Raw genomic sequence first — 17,500 nt, 5'->3', positions numbered from 1 at the left:
AGGTGGTATCATCTCTCACTGTGCTGTTCCACTGTTACAGACAGAGGTGGTATCATCTCTCACTGTGCTGTTCCACTGTTACAGACAGGTGGTATCATCTCTCACTGTGCTGTTCCACTGTTATAGACAGGTGGTATCATCTCTCACTGTGCTGTTCCACTGTTACAGACAGGTGGTATCATCTCTCACTGTGCTGTTCCACTGTTACAGACAGGTGGTATCATCTCTCACTGTGCTGTTCCACTGTTATAGACAGAGGTGGTATCATCTCTCACTGTGCTGTTCCACGGTTACAGACAGAGCTGGTATCATCTCTCACTGTGCTGTTCCACTGTTACAGACAGAGCTGGTATCATCTCTCACTGTGCTGTTCCACTGTTACAGACAGAGGTGGTATCATCTCTCACTGTGCTGTTCCACGGTTACAGACAGAGGTGGTATCATCTCTCACTGTGCTGTTCCACTGTTACAGACAGGTGGTATCATCTCTCACTGTGCTGTTCCACTGTTACAGACAGAGGTGGTATCATCTCTCACTGTGCTGTTCCACGGTTACAGACAGAGCTGGTATCATCTCTCACTGTGCTGTTCCACTGTTACAGACAGGTGGTATCATCTCTCACTGTGCTGTTCCACTGTTACAGACAGAGATGGTATCATCTCTCACTGTGCTGTTCCACTGTTACAGACAGGTGGTATCATCTCTCACTGTGCTGTTCCACGGTTACAGACAGAGGTGGTATCATCTCTCACTGTGCTGTTCCACTGTTACAGACAGGTGGTATCATCTCTCACTGTGCTGTTCCACTGTTACAGACAGAGATGGTATCATCTCTCACTGTGCTGTTCCACTGTTACAGACAGGTGGTATCATCTCTCACTGTGCTGTTCCACGGTTACAGACAGAGATGGTATCATCTCTCACTGTGCTGTTCCACTGTTACAGACAGGTGGTATCATCTCTCACTGTGCTGTTCCACTGTTACAGACAGAGATGGTATCATCTCTCACTGTGCTGTTCCACTGTTACAGACAGGTGGTATCATCTCTCACTGTGCTGTTCCACGATTACAGACAGAGGTGGTATCATCTCTCACTGTGCTGTTCCACTGTTACAGACAGGTGGTATCATCTCTCACTGTGCTGTTCCACTGTTACAGACAGAGGTGGTATCATCTCTCACTGTGCTGTTCCACTGTTACAGACAGGTGGTATCATCTCTCACTGTGCTGTTCCACTGTTACAGACAGAGGTGGTATCATCTCTCACTGTGCTGTTCCACTGTTACAGACAGAGGTGGCATCATCTCTCACTGTGCTGTTCCACGGTTACAGACAGAGGTGGTATCATCTCTCACTGTGCTGTTCCACTGTTACAGACAGAGGTGGTATCATCTCTCACTGTGCTGTTCCACGGTTACAGACAGAGGTGGCATCATCTCTCACTGTGCTGTTCCACTGTTACAGACAGGTGGTATCATCTCTCACTGTGCTGTTCCACTGTTACAGACAGGTGGTATCATCTCTCACTGTGCTGTTCCACTGTTACAGACAGAGGTGGTATCATCTCTCACTGTGCTGTTCCACTGTTACAGACAGGTGGTATCATCTCTCACTGTGCTGTTCCACTGTTACAGACAGAGGTGGTATCATCTCTCACTGTGCTGTTCCACGGTTACAGACAGAGGTGGTATCATCTCTCACTGTGCTGTTCCACTGTTACAGACAGAGGTGGTATCATCTCTCACTGTGCTGTTCCACTGTTATAGACAGGTGGTATCATCTCTTACTGTGCTGTTCCACTGTTACAGACAGGTGGTATCATCTCTCACTGTGCTGTTCCACGGTTACAGACAGAGATGGTATCATCTCTCACTGTGCTGTTCCACTGTTACAGACAGGTGGTATCATCTCTCACTGTGCTGTTCCACTGTTACAGACAGGTGGTATCATCTCTCACTGTGCTGTTCCACTGTTACAGACAGAGGTGGTATCATCTCTCACTGTGCTGTTCCACGGTTACAGACAGGTGGTATCATCTCTCACTGTGCTGTTCCACTGTTACAGACAGAGGTGGTATCATCTCTCACTGTGCTGTTCCACGGTTACAGACAGAGCTGGTATCATCTCTCACTGTGCTGTTCCACTGTTACAGACAGAGCTGGTATCATCTCTCACTGTGCTGTTCCACTGTTACAGACAGGTGGTATCATCTCTCACTGTGCTGTTCCACTGTTACAGACAGAGCTGGTATCATCTCTCACTGTGCTGTTCCACGGTTACAGACAGAGGTGGTATCATCTCTCACTGTGCTGTTCCACTGTTACAGACAGAGATGGTATCATCTCTCACTGTGCTGTTCCACTGTTACAGACAGGTGGTATCATCTCTCACTGTGCTGTTCCACTGTTACAGACAGAGGTGGTATCATCTCTCACTGTGCTGTTCCACTGTTACAGACAGGTGGTATCATCTCTCACTGTGCTGTTCCACTGTTACAGACAGAGGTGGCATCATCTCTCACTGTGCTGTTCCACGGTTACAGACAGAGCTGGTATCATCTCTCACTGTGCTGTTCCACTGTTACAGACAGGTGGTATCATCTCTCACTGTGCTGTTCCACTGTTACAGACAGAGGTGGTATCATCTCTCACTGTGCTGTTCCACGGTTACAGACAGAGCTGGTATCATCTCTCACTGTGCTGTTCCACTGTTACAGACAGAGATGGTATCATCTCTCACTGTGCTGTTCCACTGTTACAGACAGGTGGTATCATCTCTCACTGTGCTGTTCCACGGTTACAGACAGAGGTGGTATCATCTCTCACTGTGCTGTTCCACTGTTACAGACAGGTGGTATCATCTCTCACTGTGCTGTTCCACTGTTACAGACAGAGGTGGTATCATCTCTCACTGTGCTGTTCCACTGTTACAGACAGGTGGTATCATCTCTCACTGTGCTGTTCCACTGTTACAGACAGAGGTGGTATCATCTCTCACTGTGCTGTTCCACTGTTACAGACAGAGGTGGCATCATCTCTCACTGTGCTGTTCCACGGTTACAGACAGAGGTGGTATCATCTCTCACTGTGCTGTTCCACTGTTACAGACAGAGGTGGTATCATCTCTCACTGTGCTGTTCCACTGTTACAGACAGAGGTGGTATCATCTCTCACTGTGCTGTTCCACTGTTACAGACAGGTGGTATCATCTCTCACTGTGCTGTTCCACTGTTACAGACAGGTGGTATCATCTCTCACTGTGCTGTTCCACTGTTACAGACAGAGGTGGTATCATCTCTCACTGTGCTGTTCCACTGTTACAGACAGGTGGTATCATCTCTCACTGTGCTGTTCCACTGTTATAGACAGGTGGTATCATCTCTCACTGTGCTGTTCCACTGTTACAGACAGGTGGTATCATCTCTCACTGTGCTGTTCCACTGTTACAGACAGGTGGTATCATCTCTCACTGTGCTGTTCCACTGTTATAGACAGAGGTGGTATCATCTCTCACTGTGCTGTTCCACGGTTACAGACAGAGCTGGTATCATCTCTCACTGTGCTGTTCCACTGTTACAGACAGAGCTGGTATCATCTCTCACTGTGCTGTTCCACTGTTACAGACAGAGGTGGTATCATCTCTCACTGTGCTGTTCCACGGTTACAGACAGAGGTGGTATCATCTCTCACTGTGCTGTTCCACTGTTACAGACAGGTGGTATCATCTCTCACTGTGCTGTTCCACTGTTACAGACAGAGGTGGTATCATCTCTCACTGTGCTGTTCCACGGTTACAGACAGAGCTGGTATCATCTCTCACTGTGCTGTTCCACTGTTACAGACAGGTGGTATCATCTCTCACTGTGCTGTTCCACTGTTACAGACAGAGATGGTATCATCTCTCACTGTGCTGTTCCACTGTTACAGACAGGTGGTATCATCTCTCACTGTGCTGTTCCACGGTTACAGACAGAGGTGGTATCATCTCTCACTGTGCTGTTCCACTGTTACAGACAGGTGGTATCATCTCTCACTGTGCTGTTCCACTGTTACAGACAGAGATGGTATCATCTCTCACTGTGCTGTTCCACTGTTACAGACAGGTGGTATCATCTCTCACTGTGCTGTTCCACGGTTACAGACAGAGATGGTATCATCTCTCACTGTGCTGTTCCACTGTTACAGACAGGTGGTATCATCTCTCACTGTGCTGTTCCACTGTTACAGACAGAGATGGTATCATCTCTCACTGTGCTGTTCCACTGTTACAGACAGGTGGTATCATCTCTCACTGTGCTGTTCCACGATTACAGACAGAGGTGGTATCATCTCTCACTGTGCTGTTCCACTGTTACAGACAGGTGGTATCATCTCTCACTGTGCTGTTCCACTGTTACAGACAGAGGTGGTATCATCTCTCACTGTGCTGTTCCACTGTTACAGACAGGTGGTATCATCTCTCACTGTGCTGTTCCACTGTTACAGACAGAGGTGGTATCATCTCTCACTGTGCTGTTCCACTGTTACAGACAGAGGTGGCATCATCTCTCACTGTGCTGTTCCACGGTTACAGACAGAGGTGGTATCATCTCTCACTGTGCTGTTCCACTGTTACAGACAGAGGTGGTATCATCTCTCACTGTGCTGTTCCACGGTTACAGACAGAGGTGGCATCATCTCTCACTGTGCTGTTCCACTGTTACAGACAGGTGGTATCATCTCTCACTGTGCTGTTCCACTGTTACAGACAGGTGGTATCATCTCTCACTGTGCTGTTCCACTGTTACAGACAGAGGTGGTATCATCTCTCACTGTGCTGTTCCACTGTTACAGACAGGTGGTATCATCTCTCACTGTGCTGTTCCACTGTTACAGACAGAGGTGGTATCATCTCTCACTGTGCTGTTCCACGGTTACAGACAGAGGTGGTATCATCTCTCACTGTGCTGTTCCACTGTTACAGACAGAGGTGGTATCATCTCTCACTGTGCTGTTCCACTGTTATAGACAGGTGGTATCATCTCTTACTGTGCTGTTCCACTGTTACAGACAGGTGGTATCATCTCTCACTGTGCTGTTCCACGGTTACAGACAGAGATGGTATCATCTCTCACTGTGCTGTTCCACTGTTACAGACAGGTGGTATCATCTCTCACTGTGCTGTTCCACTGTTACAGACAGGTGGTATCATCTCTCACTGTGCTGTTCCACTGTTACAGACAGAGGTGGTATCATCTCTCACTGTGCTGTTCCACTGTTACAGACAGAGGTGGTATCATCTCTCACTGTGCTGTTCCACGGTTACAGACAGGTGGTATCATCTCTCACTGTGCTGTTCCACTGTTACAGACAGAGGTGGTATCATCTCTCACTGTGCTGTTCCACGGTTACAGACAGAGCTGGTATCATCTCTCACTGTGCTGTTCCACTGTTACAGACAGAGCTGGTATCATCTCTCACTGTGCTGTTCCACTGTTACAGACAGAGGTGGTATCATCTCTCACTGTGCTGTTCCACGGTTACAGACAGAGGTGGTATCATCTCTCACTGTGCTGTTCCACTGTTACAGACAGGTGGTATCATCTCTCACTGTGCTGTTCCACGGTGCTGTTCCAGAGTTTCAGACAGAGATGATGGCTCAGTTGGTTAGAGCATGGTGTTTGCAACGCCAGCATGGTGTGTGCAACGCCAGGGTTGTGTGTTCGATTCCCACGGGGGGCCAGTACAAAAACAAATGCATGAAATGAAATGGATGAAATGGATGCATTCACTACTGTAAGTCGCTCTGGATAAGAGTGTCTGCTAAATGACTAAAATGTAAATGTAAAGGACTCTCAGACCATGAGAAACAAGATTCTCTGGTCTGATGAAACCAAGATTGTACTCTTTGGCCTGAATGCCAAGCGTCACGTCTGGAGGAAACCTGGAACCATCCCTACGGTGAAGCATGGTGGTGGCAGCATCATGCTGTGGGGATGTTTTTCAGCGGTTAGGACTGGGAGACTAATCAGGATTGAGAGAAAGATGAATGGAGCAAAGTACAGAGAGATCCTTGATGAAAACCTGCTCCAGAGCACTCAGGACCTCAGACTGGGGCAAAGGTTCACCTTCCAACAGGACAACGACCCTAAGCACAAAGCCAAGACAATGCAGGAGTGGCTTTGGGACAAGTCTCTGAATGTCCTTGAGTGGCCCAGCCAGAGTCCGGACTTGAACCTGATCAAACATCTCTGGAGAGACCTGAAAATAGCTGTGCACCGATGCTCCCCATCCAACTTGATAGAGCTTGAGAGGATCTGCAGAGAAGAATGGTAGAAACTCCCCAAACACAGGTGTGCCAAGCTTGTAGCGTCATACCCAAGAAGACTCGAGGCTGTAATCACTGCCAAAGGTGCTTCAACAAAGTACTGAGTAAAGGGTCTGAATACTTATTTAAATGTGATATTTCCATTGAATAATTTTTTATTTTGTAGGAAACATTTCCAAAAACCTCTTTTTACGTTGTCATTATGGTGTATTGCGTGTACTTTTATCAAATCAAATCAAAGTTTACTTGTCACGTGCGCAATAAACAGGTTTAGACCTTACAATGAAATGCTTACTTACAGACACTAACTAACAGTGCAAATGAGGGGATGAGGGGAAAAACACGTTTTATCAATTTTAGTATAAGGCATTAACGTAACAAAATGTGGAAAAAGTCAAGGGGTCTGAATACACTGTTTATCAGTATCTTTGGCTATATCCTGTTCTGTCTGTGCTATAAAGGTCCAGACCTCTTGGTGGAGGTCAAACAAGCATACAGGGAGGCTAGGGTTACCATGTGTCTCTGACATTCATTCAGTGTCCCATACCTGCCTTTGAACAGTAAACAGCTAGCTAGCTGGGTTAGCACACACATTAGCTAACATTCAAGCCAGTTTCAGCAACATATGATGCCATACACAAGCTTCTGAGAGCGGATACACAAGTTGGCATGAAATAGCAATGACTTGCCAGATGAAGTGCCACAGCTTTACTATGAAATGAATACACAAACTATGTATACACACTCGAGTTAGGCTAGTCAGTGAGTATGTTTTACTTGCACAATAATAATAAGATATTAAACTGATTATGGGTTTTTGTCTGAACAGTGAAAACCATAGAAGAAGCGCTCTATCATGGTCTGCGCAAAACCTGCGCAGCAAAGACGCTCATAAACGAACATCAATGTATTGCTGCTCTGCTACAATTGTTTCTTGTTGCTAGACTACTGATGCCACAGTGATAGCCAGAGCGGAGAAACAACATCAAAGGAATTATGATAGAAGGCTATCCGCCGCAAATTATATTTCAATTTCTGCATCGTTTATTCCAAGCAACGGTGTAATACGAGAGATTGTAGGTTGTCTGCTGTGCTCGTACGAAATCTAAAATAATCGCTTGTGGTAGGCTATAGCTGCTAGGCTATTGTTGCTTTCGTATCGTTTTGAGGACAGGCATTTGATTATGTTTTGATCTCAAAGTAAGAGGTGTTTTTTTTTTATATTCCTACCAAATGCTTGTTTTTACCGCAGCTATAGCTAAGGAAAACGTGTCAACATAGCGAAATGAAGCATCGAAAAATGACAAGAACACGCAAGGAGAGGTTCTACAACTGTCCATTTCCTCCAAAGAGAGATTAGTTTATCATTTTATCTGTAGCCAACTTCAACGATGTCTCTCGTGGCCAGCGATATCCCGACGGACGAAGACCTAGAAGATCTGGTGAGTCAACAACAGCGATGCTCAACTTGTACATGTGTTGTTTTTAACGCCATCACTGATGTAGTTAGCTGCTGTAATACTATTTCTGTAGATTGGATACTGTTTTAACACCATCACTGTTGTAGTTAGCTACTGTAATACTACTTCTGTAGATTGGATACTGTTTTAGTTAGCTACTGTAATACTACTTCTGTAGATTGGATACTGTTTTAGTTAGCTACTGTAATACTACTTCTGTAGATTGGATACTGTTGTAGTTAGCCTCTGTAATACTACTTCTGTAGATTGGATACTGTTTTAACACCATCACTGTTGTAGTTACCTACTGTAATACTACTTCTGTAGATTGGATACTGTTGTAGTTAGCCTCTGTAATACTACTTCTGTAGATTGGATACTGTTTTAGTTAGCTACTGTAATACTACTTCTGTAGATTGGATACTGTTGTAGTTAGCTACTGTAATACTACTTCTGTAGATTGGATACTGTTGTAGTTAGCTACTGTAATACTACTTCTGTAGATTGGATACTGTTGTAGTTAGCTACTGTAATACTACTTCTGTAGATTGGATACTGTTGTAGTTAGCTACTGTAATACTACTTCTGTAGATTGGATACTGTTGTAGTTAGCTACTGTAATACTACTTCTGTAGATTGGATACTGTTGTAGTTAGCTACTGTAATACTACTTCTGTAGATTGGATACTGTTGTAGTTAGCTACTGTAATACTACTTCTGTAGATTGGATACTGTTGTAGTTAGCTACTGTAATACTACTTCTGTAGATTGGATACTGTTTTAGTTAGCCTCTGTAGTACTGCTTCTGTAGATTGGATACTGTTTTGCGACATCACTGTAACAGCAGTTATTGTACTGCTACTCTATTCGCCTACCATAAGTTGTATAGATAGGCTTACTAACTAATTCTTCTCTCCTTGTTTCCAAGGTCGAGGATGGACTTTCTCTTGCTACCTACATATCAGACTCTGGAAAGGTGAGATGACTTTCTGTCCCCTCGTGTGTGTGTGTGTGTGTGTGTGTGTGTGTGTGTGTGTGTGTGTGTGTGTGTGTGTGTGTGTGTGTGTGTGTGTGTGTGTGTGTGTGTGTGTGTGTGTGTGTGTCTCTCTGAGTTCTCCTAACCATTGTTTTGTGTTTCAACAGAAAGCCAGGAAAAAGAAGCTGTCTGGTAAACCTCCCCCCTCTCCCAGTAAGACCAGCTATCATCTACAATACATCTGGCTTTGAGAATCAAGTTCAAATTCAACTCCATTGTTTTTACCACCCTAACTTTGTTGTGTGTCCGTGTGTGTGTGTCCAGGGTCTCCGTATCTCTCCAGTATGGATGTGAACCCGAGGAGATCAGCGGTGTCAGCCTGGAGGCCCCTGAGAGGAACTCTGGGGGAGAGGGGGGAGGCCCTAGGGGGGAGAGGTGACACTCTGTTGAAGAGGGGTGAGACAGCTCGGACCCCCAGAGAGAACTGTCTGGCTTCGCTAAGCAATGGGCACGGTGGGTACCATGGAAATATAAACAGAACTTTATCACCATAGAAAAAAGCTATTTACTAAAATACCAATGTGGCTGTACTACAGAGAGACAACTCTATTCCTAAACCTCCATAGAAACCAGAGAGACAACTCTATTCCTAAACCTCCATAGAAACCAGAGAGACAACTCTATTCCTAAACCTCCATAGAAACCAGAGAGACAACTCTATTCCTAAACCTCTATAGAAACCAGAGAGACAACTCTATTCCTAAACCTCTATAGAAACCAGAGAGACAACTCTATTCCTAAACCTCCATAGAAACCAGAGAGACAACTCTATTCCTAAACCTCCATAGAAACCAGAGAGACAACTCTATTCCTAAACCTCCATAGAAACCAGAGAGACAACTCTATTCCTAAACCTCCATAGAAACCAGAGAGACAACTCTATTCCTAAACCTCCATAGAAACCAGAGGCAACTCTATTCCTTAACCTCCATAGAAACCAGAGAGACAACTCTATTCCTAAACCGCCATAGAAACCAGAGAGACAACTCTATTCCTAAACCTCCATAGAAACCAGAGAGACAACTCTATTCCTAAACCTCCATAGAAACCAGAGAGACAACTCTATTCCTAAACCTCTATAGAAACCAGAGAGACAACTCTATTCCTTAACCTCCATAGAAACCAGAGAGACAACTCTATTCCTAAACCTCTATAGAAACCAGAGACAACTCTATTCCTAAACCTCCATAGAAACCAGAGAGACAACTCTATTCCTTAACCTCTATAGAAACCAGAGAGACAACTCTATTCCTTAACCTCCATAGAAACCAGAGAGACAACTCTATTCCTAAACCTCCATAGAAACCATAGAAACCTGAGAGACAACTCTATTCCTAAACCTCCATAGAAACCAGAGAGACAACTCTATCCCTAAACCTCTATAGAAACCAGAGAGACAACTCTATTCCTAAACCTCCATAGAAACCAGAGAGACAACTATATTCCTAAACCTCCATTGAAACCAGAGAGGCAACTCTATTCCTTAACCTCCATAGGGACACACACACACAGTTATTCAGCTAGTGTGGTATCTTGTTGCATGTTATTCCAGCTGACAGCTTGTAGGGTTTTGTTGACCCTAGTGATATGTCTTGCTCAGAGGGGAACCATGTATTTCACAACATCATTCATTATAGGTCTACCATTGTATTAAAAATATGTTATTCTCTCTCTCTCCCTCTCTCGCTCCCCTCTCCATCCCTCTTTCCCTCCCTCTCCACCCCCCTTCATCCCTCCATCTCTCTCTCTTTCTCTCTCTCTCTAGGTCTGTCCCAGTCTCTGAGAGTTGACTTTGACACAACACACACCCCAGCCTGTCTCTCCTCTCTCTCCTCTCTCTCTCTAGGTCTGTCCCAGTCTCTGAGAGTTGACTTTGACACAACACACACCTCAGCCTGTCTCTCCTCTCTCTCCTCTCTCTCTCTAGGTCTGTCCCAGTCTCTGAGAGTTGACTTTGACACAACACACACCTCAGCCTGTCTCTCCTCTCTCTCCTCTCTCTCCTCTCTCTCTCTAGGTCTGTCCCAGTCTCTGAGAGTTGACTTTGACACAGCACACACCTCAGCCTGTCTCTCCTCTTCTCCCTGTACTCCAGAGTATCTCCAACAGGCTCTTGGCATTAAGAAACCCAAACACCTGCACTCCTCATCCAATGGTGTGTGTATGTGTGTGTGTGCTGTGTGGTTGTGTGTGTTCTATTCTGTGTGCGTGTGCTTGTGCGTGTGTGTGTGATGCGTGGTTGTGTGTGTTCTATTCTGTGTGCGTGTGTGTGCGCGCTGTGCGCGCTGTGCGTGCTGTGCGTGCATACATCCGAGAGTGTGTGTGTCTGTGTGTGCGTGCTGTGTGTGTGTGTATGTGTGTTATTCTACAGTGTGTAACAGTTATTCTACAGTGTGTAACAGTTATTCTACAGTGTGTAACAGTTATTCTACAGTATGTAACAGTTATTCTACAGTGTGTAACAGTTATTCTACAGTATGTAACAGTTATTCTACAGTATGTAACAGTTATTCTACAGTGTGTAAGTTATTCTACAGTGTGTAAGTTATTCTACAGTGTGTAACAGTTATTCTACAGTTATTCTACAGTGTGTAACAGTTATTCTACAGTGTGTAACAGTTATTCTACAGTGTGTTACAGTTATTCTACAGTATGTAACAGTTATTCTACAGTGTGTAACAGTTATTCTACAGTGTGTAACAGTTATTCAACAGTGTAACAGTTATTCTACAGTGTAATAGTTATTCTACAGTGTGTAACAGTTCTACAGTGTAACAGTTCTACAGTGTGTAACAGTTATTCTACAGTGTGTAACAGTTATTCTGCAGTGTGTAACAGTTATTCTACAGTGTGTAACAGTTATTCTACAGTGTGTAACAGTTATTCTACAGTGTAACAGTTATTCTACAGTTATTCTACAGTGTGTAACAGTTATTCTACAGTGTGTAACAGTTATTCTACAGTGTGTAACAGTTATTCTACAGTGTAATAGTTATTCTACAGCGTGTAACAGTTATTCTACAGTTATTCTACAGTGTGTAACAGTTATTCTACAGTGTGTAACAGTTATTCTACAGTGTGTTACAGTTATTCTACAGTATGTAACAGTTATTCTACAGTGTGTAACAGTTATTCTACAGTGTGTAACAGTTATTCAACAGTGTAACAGTTATTCTACAGTGTAATAGTTATTCTACAGTGTGTAACAGTTCTACAGTGTAACAGTTCTACAGTGTGTAACAGTTATTCTACAGTGTGTAACAGTTATTCTGCAGTGTGTAACAGTTATTCTACAGTGTGTAACAGTTATTCTACAGTGTGTAACAGTTATTCTACAGTGTAACAGTTATTCTACAGTTATTCTACAGTGTGTAACAGTTATTCTACAGTGTGTAACAGTTATTCTACAGTGTGTAACAGTTATTCTACAGTGTAATAGTTATTCTACAGCGTGTAACAGTTCTACAGTGTAACAGTTCTACAGTGTGTAACAGTTATTCTACAGTGTGTAACAGTTATTCTACATTTACATTTACAATTACGTCATTTAGCAGACGCTCTTATCCAGAGCGACTTACAAATACAGTGTGTAACAGTTATTCTACAGTGTGTAACAGTTATTCTACAGTATGTAACAGTTATTCTACAGTGTGTAACAGTTATTCTACAGTGTAACAGTTATTCTACAGTTATTCTACAGTTATTCTAGTGTGTAACAGTTATTCTTCAGTGTGTAACAGTTATTCTTCAGTGTGTAATAGTTATTCTACAGTGTAACAGTTATTCTACAGTGTGTAACAGTTATTCTACAGTGTGTAACAGTTATTCTACAGTGTGTAACAGTTATTCTACAGTTATTCTACAGTTATTCTACAGTATGTAACAGTTATTCTACAGTGTGTAAGTTATTCTACAGTGTGTAACAGTTATTCTACAGTGTGTAACAGTTATTCTACAGTGTGTAACAGTTATTCTACAGTGTGTAACAGTTATTCTACAGTGTGTAACAGTTATTCTACAGTGTGTAACAGTTATTCAACAGTGTAACAGTTATTCTACAGTGTAATAGTTATTCTACAGTGTGTAACAGTTCTACAGTGTAACAGTTCTACAGTGTGTAACAGTTATTCTGCAGTGTGTAACAGTTATTCTACAGTGTAATAGTTATTCTACAGTGTGTAACAGTTCTACAGTGTAACAGTTCTACAGTGTGTAACAGTTATTCTACAGTGTGTAACAGTTATTCTACATTTACATTTACAATTACGTCATTTAGCAGACGCTCTTATCCAGAGCGACTTACAAATACAGTGTGTAACAGTTATTCTACAGTGTGTAACAGTTATTCTACAGTGTGTAACAGTTATTCTACAGTATGTAACAGTTATTCTACAGTGTGTAACAGTTATTCTACAGTGTGTAACAGTTATTCTACAGTTATTCTACAGTTATTCTACAGTGTGTAACAGTTATTCTTCAGTGTGTAACAGTTATTCTTCAGTGTGTAATAGTTATTCTACAGTGTAACAGTTATTCTACAGTGTGTAACAGTTATTCTACAGTGTGTAACAGTTATTCTACAGTGTGTAACAGTTATTCTACAGTGTAACAGTTATTCTACAGTTATTCTACAGTGTGTAACAGTTATTCTACAGTGTGTAACAGTTATTCTACAGTGTGTAACAGTTATTCTACAGTGTGTAACAGTTCTACAGTGTAACAGTTCTACAGTGTGTAACAGTTATTCTACAGTGTGTAACAGTTATTCTACAGTTATTCTACAATGTGTAACAGTTATTCTACAGTATGTAACAGTTATTCTACAGTGTGTAACAGTTATTCTACAGTGTGTAACAGTTATTCTACAGTGTAATAGTTATTCTACAGTGTAACAGTTATTCTACAGTGTGTAACAGTTATTCTACAGTGTGTAACAGTTATTCTACAGTGTGTAACAGTTCTACAGTGTAACAGTTCTACAGTGTGTAACAGTTATTCTACAGTGTGTAACAGTTATTCTACATTTACATTTACAATTACGTCATTTAGCAGACGCTCTTATCCAGAGCGACTTACAAATACAGTGTGTAACAGTTATTCTACAGTGTGTAACAGTTATTCTACAGTATGTAACAGTTATTCTACAGTGTGTAACAGTTATTCTACAGTGTAACAGTTATTCTACAGTGTGTAACAGTTATTCTTCAGTGTGTAACAGTTATTCTTCAGTGTGTAATAGTTATTCTACAGTGTAACAGTTATTCTACAGTGTGTAACAGTTATTCTACAGTGTGTAACAGTTATTCTACAGTGTGTAACAGTTATTCTACAGTTATTCTACAGTTATTCTACAGTATGTAACAGTTATTCTACAGTGTGTAAGTTATTCTACAGTGTGTAACAGTTATTCTACAGTGTGTAACAGTTATTCTACAGTGTGTAACAGTTATTCTACAGTGTGTAACAGTTATTCTACAGTGTGTAATAGTTATTCTACAGTGTAACAGTTATTCTACAGTGTGTAACAGTTATTCTACAGTGTGTAACAGTTATTCTACAGTGTAATAGTTATTCTACAGTGTAACAGTTATTCTACAGTGTGTAACAGTTATTCTACAGTGTGTAACAGTTATTCTACAGTGTAATAGTTATTCTACAGTGTAACAGTTATTCTACAGTGTGTAACAGTTATTCTACAGTGTGTAACAGTTATTCTACAGTGTGTAACAGTTATTCTACAGTATGTAACAGTTATTCTATAGTATGTAACAGTTATTCTACAGTATGTAACAGTTATTCTACAGTGTGTAACAGTTATTCTCCTTCCAGACTACAGAGAGAAGGAGGACATGTACGATGAGATCATCCACCTCAAGAAGGTAATGAACCACACACACACACACACACACACACACACACACACACACACACACACACACACACACACACACACAAAACAAAGGTATTTTTGAATATTTAGGCAAGTTAGCTGGCTAACTCAGTGATCCTACGTTGTAGTAGGTTTTTGGACATTTAGAACCTTCTAGTATATGACAAATCGCATGGCTTTAATCCTGAACTCAGAGGAATTGATCAGGTCTGTTTGTTCCTCTCCAGAGTCTTCAGGCTCAGAAGTCCGAGAAGGACAGGATGAAAGCCAAACTACGGCGTCTGGAGGAGGACAAAACTAAGAAAGACAAGCAAATAGAACAGCTGCTGGATCCCACCAAGGTACCAACCCCCAGCATCACCTCAGATTATAGTGACTCCATGGAGGTCTCTAACACCTCAGATCATAGTGACTCCATGGAGGTCTCTAACACCTCAGATCATAGTGACTCCATGGAGGTCTCTGTAACAGATCATAGTGACTCCATGGAGGTCTCTGTAACAGATCATAGTGACTCCATGGAGGTCTCTAACACCTCAGATCATAGTGACTCCATGGAGGTCTCTGTAACAGATCATAGTGACTCCATTGAGGTCTCTGTAACAGATCATAGTGACTCCATGGAGGTCTCTGTAACAGATCATAGTGACTCCATGGAGGTCTCTGTAACAGATCATAGTGACTCCACGGAGGTCTCTGTAACAGATCATAGTGACTCCATGGAGGTCTCTGTAACAGATCATAGTGACACCACGGAGGTCTCTGTAACAGATCATAGTGACTCCATGGAGGTCTCTAACACCTCAGATCATAGTGACTCCATGGAGGTCTCTGTAACAGATCATAGTGACTCCATGGAGGTCTCTGTAACAGATCATAGTGACTCCATGGAGGTCTCTGTAACAGATCATAGTGACTCCATGGAGGTCTCTAACACCTCAGATCATAGTGACTCCATGGAGGTCTCTGTAACAGATCATAGTGACTCCATGGAGGTCTCTGTAACAGATAATAGTGACTCCATGGAGGTCTCTGTAACAGATCATAGTGACTCCATGGAGGTCTCTGTGACAGATCATAGTGACTCCATGGAGGTCTCTGTAACAGATCATAGTGACTCCATGGAGGTCTCTGTGACAGATCATAGTGACTCCATGGAGGTCTCTGTAACAGATCATAGTGACTCCATGGAGGTCTCTGTAACAGATCATAGTGACTCCATGGAGGTCTCTGTAACAGATCATAGTGACTCCATGGAGGTCTCTGTAACAGATCATAGTGACTCCATGGAGGTCTCTGTGACAGATCATAGTGACTCCATGGAGGTCTCTGTAACAGATCATAGTGACTCCATGGAGGTCTCTGTGACAGATCATAGTGACTCCATGGAGGTCTCTGTAACAGATCATAGTGACTCCATGGAGGTCTCTGTAACAGATCATAGTGACTCCATGGAGGTCTCTAACACCTCAGATCATAGTGACTCCATGGAGGTCTCTGTAACAGATCATAGTGACTCCATGGAGGTCTCTAACACCTCAGATCATAGTGACTCCATGGAGGTCTCTGTAACAGATCATAGTGACTCCATTGAGGTCTCTGTAACAGATCATAGTGACTCCATGGAGGTCTCTGTAACAGATCATAGTGACTCCATGGAGGTCTCTGTAACAGATCATAGTGACTCCATAGAGGTCTCTGTAACAGATCATAGTGACTCCATGGAGGTCTCTAACACCTCAGATCATAGTGACTCCATGGAGGTCTCTGTAACAGATCATAGTGACTACATGGAGGTCTCTGTAACAGATCATAGTGACTCCATGGAGGTCTCTGTAACAGATCATAGTGACTACATGGAGGTCTCTGTAACAGATCATAGTGACTCCATGGAGGTCTCTGTAACAGATCATAGTGACTACATGGAGGACTCTGTAACAGATCATAGTGACTCCATGGAGGTCTCTGTAACAGATCATAGTGACTACATGGAGGTCTCTGTAACAGATCATAGTGACTCCATGGAGGTCTCTGTAACAGATCATAGTGACTCCATGGAGGACTCTGTAACAGATCATAGTGACTCCATGGAGGTCTCTGTAACAGATCATAGTGACTCCATGGAGGTCTCTGTAACAGATCATAGTGACTCCATGGAGGTCTCTGTAACAGATCATAGTGACTCCATGGAGGTCTCTGTAACAGATCATAGTGACTCCACGGAGGTCTCTGTAACAGATCATAGTGACTCCATGGAGGTCTCTGTAACAGATCATAGTGACTCCATGGAGGTCTCTGTAACAGATCATAGTGACTCCATGGAGGTCTCTGTAACAGATCATAGTGACTCCATGGAGGTCTCTGTAACAGATCATAGTGACTCCATGGAGGTCTCTGTAACAGATCATAGTGACTCCACGGAGGTCTCTGTAACAGATCATAGTGACTCCATGGAGGTCTCTGTAACAGATCATAGTGACTACACGGAGGTCTCTGTAACAGATCATAGTGACTCCATGGAGGTCTCTGTAACAGATCATAGTGACTCCATGGAGGTCTCTGTAACAGATCATAGTGACTCCATGGAGGTCTCTGTAACAGATCATAGTGACTCCACGGAGGTCTCTGTAACAGATCATAGTGACTCCATGGAGGTCTCTGTAACAGATCATAGTGACTACACGGAGGTCTCTGTAACAGATCATAGTGACTCCATGGAGGTCTCTGTAACAGATCATAGTGACTCCATGGAGGTCTCTGTAACAGATCATAGTGACTCCATGGAGGACTCTGTAACAGATCATAG

General features: G+C 42.9%; 1 protein-coding gene across 4 annotated transcripts in view; it reads left to right on the top strand.

Moving 5' to 3' along the window:
* Positions 1-7,216: 7,216 nt before the first annotated feature.
* Positions 7,217-17,500, top strand: part of LOC123723886 (IQ domain-containing protein E) — a 21,503-nt gene continuing 11,219 nt past the window's right edge. For 2 of the 4 annotated variants that reach the window (XM_082967438.1, XM_082967435.1), the window contains exons 1-7: positions 7,217-7,750; positions 8,697-8,744; positions 8,912-8,957; positions 9,069-9,257; positions 10,822-10,959; positions 14,634-14,683; positions 14,922-15,035. In XM_082967438.1, the coding sequence (XP_082823564.1) occupies positions 7,700-7,750; positions 8,697-8,744; positions 8,912-8,957; positions 9,069-9,257; positions 10,822-10,959; positions 14,634-14,683; positions 14,922-15,035 (636 nt within the window). In that variant the 5' untranslated portion in view covers positions 7,217-7,699. The remainder of the gene's footprint in view (positions 7,751-8,696; positions 8,745-8,911; positions 8,958-9,068; positions 9,258-10,821; positions 10,960-14,633; positions 14,684-14,921; positions 15,036-17,500) is intronic. The other 2 variants (XM_082967440.1, XM_082967442.1) reach the window with 2 other exon arrangements.

The sequence above is a fragment of the Salmo salar genome, chromosome 02, assembly GCF_965601325.2.
Source record: "Salmo salar chromosome 02, fSalSal1, whole genome shotgun sequence".
In the NCBI taxonomy this organism is placed as follows: Eukaryota; Metazoa; Chordata; class Actinopteri; order Salmoniformes; family Salmonidae; genus Salmo; species Salmo salar.
Note: the sequence above shows the minus strand (reverse complement) of the source record. Positions and strands in the feature narration are given on the sequence as shown.